General features: G+C 43.1%; 1 protein-coding gene across 1 annotated transcript; it reads left to right on the top strand.

The window, feature by feature from the left end:
- Positions 1-6: 6 nt before the first annotated feature.
- LOC129868915 (adenylosuccinate synthetase isozyme 2-like) lies at positions 7-5,767 on the top strand. Its single transcript, XM_055943256.1, has 13 exons — positions 7-326; positions 946-1,048; positions 1,146-1,214; positions 1,319-1,369; positions 1,467-1,533; positions 2,786-2,893; positions 2,999-3,080; positions 3,355-3,481; positions 3,582-3,736; positions 3,896-4,020; positions 4,181-4,278; positions 4,407-4,556; positions 4,659-5,767. The coding sequence occupies exons 1-13, from the start codon at positions 36-38 to the stop codon at positions 4,709-4,711; spliced, it is 1,479 nt and encodes a 492-aa protein (XP_055799231.1). The 5' UTR covers positions 7-35; the 3' UTR covers positions 4,712-5,767.
- Positions 5,768-8,130: the final 2,363 nt, after the last annotated feature.

Below are 8,130 nucleotides of genomic sequence, written 5' to 3'. Positions count from 1 at the left end.
CAGTAGCTTTCTGCTTCAACTGAAGTACGATCAGTATGAAAAAGCACACTTCCTTTAGGATAAACCCGCTAATTTCATCTTCCGGCAACGCACAGAGCAGCATGGCAGCAGACAGCACAATGCCTAATGGCCAAGAAACGGCCTCCTTGAACGGAGAGCCTGCTTTCAAGCGACCTCGGGAGAATGGACAGGTCGAGTCCCTGCGGACTCCGAAGGAACCTCGGAATAAAGTAACCGTGGTCCTCGGTGCGCAATGGGGAGACGAGGGAAAGGGGAAAGTGGTTGACCTGCTAGCAATGGACGCAGACCTAGTATGCAGGTGTCAGGTACGTAGCTAGCTATTCTGACTAGCAACCTAATGTTCGCTAACCCAGCAAACACAAGGCATTTGAACTTCGCAAAAATACGGAAGTCTTTCGGCTGCGTTAGCAAGGCCTAAACAAAACCAATACTAACTAGTGTATAACAATATTTAGTAATCTACTTATTAGCCACTATTATCATGCAAGTCTACAAACTAACCGTACCGTGGATCGCTATAGCTAAACTTGCTATCTAGTGTGGTAGCTGATAACGACCCCCAACAAATGTGTTATCTAGAGATTACTAGCTATAGTAGTTACGAACTGGAGTTATCGAGATATCCTTCTCGTTTTCCGTGGTAAAACACTACCTACATTGGTTTCATTCGACTAACTTTGACCTTGTGATCAGTGTCCTATTTGCAGTCAAGATAGATAATGGCACTGGCTGCTGCAACACAGAGAAGCCCAAGGCATTAGAATGTGTTGGATGTCCCGTGCTAGTGTGCAACGTGTCCATATGTTGTACTACATTTCCGTTTAGTTGCCGTTCAAATAATGCCCTACCAGTTGGCTGCTGATTAGCAACAGAACTGTGCTGTTCGCCGCCTCTTGGTTTTCATGTAAATATTGTCTCATCCAGGGAGGCAACAACGCAGGCCACACAGTGGTGGTGGACTCTGTGGAGTATGACTTTCACCTGCTGCCCAGCGGAGTGCTCAACAAGACGGCTGTCTCGTTTATTGGTGGGTTGACCCTCTCACTGGCACTTCAGCCTCCAAGCTGCTTTCACTTATTTGGATTGCTATTCAAGTCATCCCTAACTGAACTGGTTATTCACAGGGAACGGGGTTGTGATACACCTGCCTGGGCTCTTTGAGGAGGCTGAAAATAACCTGCAGAAAGGCAAAGGTAAGTATTTGCAAAATAAGAGGCTTGCAGGAACGATGAGAGGGATTAAAGGGTGATGGATGAATAAAGTGGAACAAGACCTGCAATTTGTTGTCTTTGTCCAGGACTGGAAGGATGGGAGGAACGGTTAAAGATTTCTGACCGTGCACACATTGGTAAGTCTGTATGACTCGGTTGTATGTTTTGCAAACCTATGGTTTAGTGTTTTGCAATTCCATTAATTTACTCTTTCTTTGCCTCATCTGTTCATAGTGTTCAACTTCCACCAAGCTGTTGATGGGATCCAGGAGCAACAGAGACAGCTACAGGCGGGAAAGAAGTGCGTGGGTTTTACTGTATGAGAAAGTGATAATGAGTATCTGGGCTCATATTAATAAAGCATGTCCGAGTATGAGTGCTGATCTATGAGACTTTGTGTGAAGACGAGCCCTCTTAATTTTACTATACTATTAAAAACATCACCATGTGGAGTTTTTTAAATACACTACATAACCAAAACACCCGCTCATCAAACATCTCATTCCAAAATCATGGACATTAATAAGGAGCTGCCCCCCTCCCTCCTTTGCTGCTATAACAGCCTCCATGGACCTCGCTTTGTGCATGCGGGCATTGTTGGGCTGAAACATGAAAGGACATTCCCCAAACTGTTGTCACAAAGTTGGAAGCTCAGAATCATCTAGAATGTCATTATATGCTGTAGTGTTAAGATTTCCCTTCGCTGGAACTAAGGGGCCTAGCCCAAACCATTATTTCTCCACCAAACTTTACAGTCAGTAGCGTTCTCCTGGAATCCGCCAAACCCTGATTTGTCTGTCGCACTGCCAAATGGTGAAGCGTGATTCATCACTACAGTGAACACGTTTCCAGAGACCAATGGCGTCAAGCTTTACACCACTCCAGCTGACGCTTGGCATTGCGCATGGTGATCTTAGGCTTGTGTGCGGCTGCTCGGCTTCAGCACTCTGTGGTCCTGTTCATTGAGCTTGTGTGGTCTACCACTTTGCGGCTGAGCCATTTTTGCTCCTAGATGTTTCCACTTCACAATAACAGCACTTACAGTTGACTGGGGTATCTCAAACTGACTTGGAAATGTGGCATCCTATGATGGTGCCATGTTGAAAGTCACTGAGGCTTCAGTAAGGCCATTCTACTGCCAATGTTTGTCTATGGAGATTGCATGGCTGTGTGCTCAATTTATACACCTGTCAGCAACGGGTGTGACTGAAATAGCCAAATCCACTCGTTTGAAGGTGTGTCCGCGTACTTTATTAGTTGTAGAAGTAGGTCATTTTTATTAGTTGTAGGCCTATTAGTAGATGTCCAGCAAATGTTTTATGCTGTTAATGTATGTTTTTCTTGTTACAAAGTATTGTTTATTTTCTTTATTTTTCAGTTGGACACTTGAAAACGAGATCCTACAAAATGTCAAATAAATAAATATGGTCTGTGATTGCAGCTATTAAAAAATGAAGTCATGGTAGCCTTTCTGGGCTACTGCCAAGGCAGTATTGTATATTCCTTCTGTGGCACTCCTGAACGTCCACTGTCTGTTTTTGTTTGTTTTCCAGTTTGGGAACCACCAAAAAGGGCATTGGACCTGCCTATTCTTCCAAAGCTGCTCGTAATGGACTGAGAGTCTGTGACCTTGTGTCTGATTTTACCGTCTTTGAGGAGAAGTCAGTACAAAAATTGTTTTTAAGAATGCATGGTGATACTTTCAAGCCTTAACTGTATTTAAGTCATTGATGTTGATTGGTAGTGGATGTCCTTTTCTTCCACAGGTTCCGTGTGTTGGCAGAGCATTTCCTGACTATGTACCCCAACCTCAATGTTGACATTGACAATGAGCTGCAGCAACTGAAGGTAAAAAGAATATTGCTTGAATGACATATCTTTACTTAAATAAAACGTTGGACTTATCCATCACCTGCCCAGGATGCAGTCAGGGATGCTAGTCCAGTTATGTCTTGTTTTTGAGGGGTCTCTTTATGCAGGTTGGTACCGTCTCAATTGAGCTGATTCCTTGCAGCACAGCTCTTGTTAGTCTTCCAGGATTGAACAGAAAATGTAAAAAGATGCTGAGAGGCTTCTCTGTGCTCCATTATGTGTTTAGTCACTGATTTTCTTTCTTTTCCAGGAGTATGCTGAGAGGTTGCGTCCACTTGTAACAGATGGGGTGTACTTCATGCACAAGGCCCTCACTGGGCCCAGTAAGAAGATCCTGGTGGAGGGAGCCAATGCAGCCCTCCTGGATATTGACTTTGGTGAGAACAGAAGGGGTTGAGAGGGTAAAATTATTATGCTACTCTGCTGTTTGCCATTGGAATATCATTTGAAGGAAGTGGAATCATTTGTATTTGTCAGGTACCTACCCATTTGTGACGTCCTCTAACTGCACTGTTGGGGGAGTGTGCACTGGCCTGGGTGTGCCCCCGTCCTATGTGGGGCGGGTGTATGGTGTGGTCAAGGCCTATACCACCCGGGTAGGCGTAGGAGCTTTCCCCACTGAGCAGGACAATGTGAGTGGATAGAATTTGTTGTGCAGAATCAATGATGTGTGCTAAGTCTTGCAGTATGAATTTGTTGTTGCATAAACATACTGTCTCTTCCAGTACTTCATATTTGCATTCAGTTTTTTATAGTGAATCCCAGATCTGACTGCTATTGTTGTGGTCCAGGAGGTTGGCAACTTGTTGCAGTCCAGAGGGAGGGAGTTTGGTGTGACGACGGACCGGCAGCGCCGCTGTGGCTGGCTGGACCTGATTCTGGTCCGATACGCCCACATGGTCAACGGCTTCACTGCGTAAGGCTCAGTCTCGCCTCCTGCTTGTGTTCTTCTTTCTGGATGTGTTCCATACTGTATGCATTGTAATTATTGGAGCACAGTGTTCACCCTCCACTATGTTCATTTGCTGTCCACATATTCCATAATCATGTTTGACACGACTGTTCCTCTCCCACAGCATCGCTCTGACCAAGCTTGACATCCTGGACACGCTGCCAGAGATCAAAGTCGGTGTAGCCTACTCTGTTGATGATGAGCCTCTTCCCAGTTTTCCTGGTAAATTTCTCCCTGTCTGGGAGGACTAATCTTGTCTTGTTCCTTTCACTTTACTATTAGACACACTTGATTTGGCTTGACCTGTGTGCTTGGTAGACTCCCATCTCATTCTCTCTCTCCCTCTGTAGCCAATATGGACGTGCTGACACGGGTGTCCGTGAAGTATGAGACGTTACCTGGATGGTGCTGCAGCACTGAGGATGTGAGGTGCTTTGAGGAGCTGCCCCCTCAGGCACAAAGCTACATCCGCTTCATCGAGGACTTCTTGCAAGTGCCAGGTTAGTCAAGAAAACAAGTATGGGGATTAAGCAGCCTTACTAAAACAGTCTTATTTTCATAATTGATCATATATTCACTGTGAATTTTGTTTCACTTTTCAGTGAAATGGGTTGGAGTTGGGAAATCCAGAGAGAGTATGATCAAGCTGTTCTGATCAGTTGGGGGATTGGTAACTGATGGTCCATTTGGGTTTCTCGCCAGCACAATAGCTGCTTTGGACCATAATGATGTTTTGTTGATGAATACTTAGATGACTATAAACCTTGGGTTAAAGTCCCAAAGTCTGTTCTGCAGAAAATAAAAACATCACCAGCAACGTTGTTAGTGAAACGTGAAGTAACCTTTTGAGGTTCACTTTCACATCGACACTTCTGAACAGTAATACATAACTTACATTCCATAGCTTTCTTTAGTTCTGATATGAAAGACATTATTGGTGTATTATGGTGTTTATCCTCCGTAGCTAGTAACCATCCCAGGCTTCCATCAACCTTTTCATTCCATTTCATTGAACTATTGTAGTAATACACGTTTTTACAACCCTGTAGGAGTTCGTAATATATATTTTTCAGTTTCTTTTCAATTTTAAAATGACCCCACCTTGTAGAAAATGTTTTGCACAATCTTTGCTTAAAGTTATACTTCTGAATTTTGGCCTTTATCTAGTTTCCCAGAGTCCGATGAACTAGTGGATACCATTTGTATGTCTCTGTGTCCGGTATGAAGGAAGTTAGAGGTAGTTTCACGAGCCAATGCTAACTAGCATTAGCGCAATGACAGGAAGTCTATGGGTATCTGCTTCATTTGACTCTGGGGAAGTAGATAACGGGCCTCATTGCCAAAATCCCTAAGTATCCCTTTTAAGGGTCTTGATACTAGACCAGTGTTTAGAGGCCTCGTAATTAGGTCTTTCCATGAGCTGGCATGTTGTATAAATTAATTATAGGCATGATTTGAGATGCAAAGAGATGCTGTCTGAAAGCCTTAGTTTCATATTAATCATTAAGATCAAGAACTTGGGATTGCACTCGAACACACTGGTTGGTATTTAGAAAATGTAGAAAACCATGGAATTCCACATTAATAATGTATATACAAACTACAAATATTTTCCATAACATTTCATTCAGTGTAATTCAAAAAGGAAACGGTATGCTTCTTCTCACCTGTTACAACCCTAAAATTATCAATAAAATAAGTGTCATTGCTATTCTGTTTGAGTTTTTTGTTATTGATAGTATCTATCATGTGTATTTGTTTACTTTTCAATGTATGTGGAGTAATTGGTCTGCTATCCAAGTCAATGATATGCTTCTTTATAAATAAGTACATTTTCAAGACTATGGCTGTGTTCCAGAGCATTCAAATCACATTTTATTTATCACATGCGTTGAATACAACAGGTGTAGAACTTACAGTGAAACACTTACAAGCCCTTAACCAACAGTGCAGTTATAAGAATAACAAATAATTAAAGAGCAGCAGTAAATAACAATAGCGGGGCTATATACAGGGGGTACCGGTGTTGAGGTAATATGCACATGTAGGTAGAGTTAAAGTGACTATGCATAGATAATAAGAGTAGCAGCAGCGTAAGGGGGGGGGGGGGGGGGGGGGGGCGCAATGTAAATAGTCTGGGTAGCCATTTGATTACCTGTTCAGGAGTCTTATGGCTTGGGGGCAGAAGCTGTTTAGAAGCCTCTTGGACCTAGACTTGGCGCTGTGCGGTAGCAGAGAGAACAGTCTATGACACGGGTGGCTGGAGTCTGACCATTTTTAGGGCCTTCCTCTGACACCACCTGGTGTAGAGGTCCTGGATGGCAGGAAGCTTGGCGCCGGTGATGTACTGGGCCATACGCACTACTCTCTGTAGTGCCTTGCGGTCGGAGGCCGAGCAGTTGCCATACCAGGCAGTGATGCAACCCGTCAGGATACTCTCGATGGTGCAGCTGTAAACCCTTTTGAGGATCTGAGGACCCATGCCTAACTGGTCACGGATCGTAGAGGTGATTACCACCAGAGAAAAGGTACAGAAATAGGGCTTGTTCAACATTAAATCCATAATGCACTTTGAATTAATGGTGATTGACTACAAATAATAATGAGTAGTTCATTATGATGCAAGGTGATTTGTAGATCAGTCAGTCACCTGCCTTGTCAGCTGCAATGTTGAACAAGCACTATTTCTATACCTTTTCTCTGGTGGTAAACACCACTACGATCCGTGACCAGTCCATACACTGACATATCGCACTACTGAGCTGAGCCATTCAAGCTTCAAATGTCATTTTATTTGTCACTTGCTTCGTAAACAACAGGTGTAGATTAACAGTGAAACGCTTACTTACGGGCCGTTCCCAACAATGCAGAGAAAGAAAATGGAATAATAATAAAAGTAATAATAAATACACAATGAGTAACAATAACTTGGCTATATTCATGGGGTACCAGTACTGAGTCGATGTGCATGGGTACGGGTAATTGAGGTAGATATGTACATGTGACTAGTCAACAGGAACGCTAATAAACTAGCAGCAGAATATGTGTTAGAGTTAGTGCAAAAAGGATCAATGCAGATAGTTCGGGTAGCTATTTGGTTAACTACACTGAACAAAACTATAAACGGAACATGCAACAACTTCAAAGATTTTACTGAGTTACAGTTGATATAAGAAAATCAGTTCACTGAAATGAATTCATTAGGCCCTAATCTATGGATTTCACATGACTGGGAATACAGATATGTAATTGTTGGTCACAGATACCTTGGGAAAAATCAGTAGTGGCGTGGATCAGAAAAACAGTCAGTATCTGGTGTGACCGTTTGCCTCATGCATCGTGACACATCTCCTTCGCAGAGTTGAACAGGCTGTTGATTGTGGCCTGTGGAATGTTTTCCCACTCCTCTTCAATGGCTGTGTAAAGGTAGGGAACTGGAACACGCTGTCGTACACGTCAATCCAGAGCATCCCAAACATGCTCAATGGATGACATGTCTGGTGAATATGCACACCTCTAAAATAACGTTAGAGGCGGCTTATGGTAGAGAAATTAACATTCAATTCTCTGGCAACGATTCTGGTGGACATTCCTGCAGTCAGCATGCCAATTCCATGCTCCCTCAACTTGACACCTGTGGTGTTGTGTGACAAAACTGCATATTTTAGAGTGGCCTTTTATTGTCCCCAGCACAAGGTGCACCTGTGTAATGATCATGCTGTTTAATCAGCTTCTAGATATGCCACACCTGTCAGGTGGATGTATTATCTTGGCAATGGAGAAATGCTCACAAACAGGGATGTAAACACATTTGTGCACATCATTTGAGAGAAATAAGCATCTGCATATGGAACATTTCTGGGATCTTTTATTTCAGCTCATAAAACATGGGACCAACACTTTACATGTGCACCATGTGCAGTCTTTGACAGTCTTAGAATTGTTTTTGCTTGCACTGTCCTGGTTAGATCTACCATTTGACAATGTGAAAAAATATCCAGAACAGATTATTTGATCCTCCCTGACTAAGGCCATGCAGCCGAAACACGTCGGTTTTTAAACAACTTTGTTTCT

Source organism: Salvelinus fontinalis, chromosome 13, assembly GCF_029448725.1.
Source record: "Salvelinus fontinalis isolate EN_2023a chromosome 13, ASM2944872v1, whole genome shotgun sequence".
Lineage (NCBI taxonomy): Eukaryota > Metazoa > Chordata > Actinopteri > Salmoniformes > Salmonidae > Salvelinus > Salvelinus fontinalis.
This window is presented reverse-complemented; position numbering and strand designations above follow the sequence as displayed.

Bases quoted from the DNA above. Each gene is read 5' to 3' on its own strand.
- LOC129868915 (XM_055943256.1), top strand. From the start codon at position 36: ATGAAAAAGCACACTTCCTTTAGGATAAACCCGCTAATTTCATCTTCC. The intron at 327-945 runs GTACGTAGCTAG...TGTCTCATCCAG, and splicing joins ACCTAGTATGCAGGTGTCAG to GGAGGCAACAACGCAGGCCA. The intron at 1,215-1,318 runs GTAAGTATTTGC...GTCTTTGTCCAG, and splicing joins TAACCTGCAGAAAGGCAAAG to GACTGGAAGGATGGGAGGAA.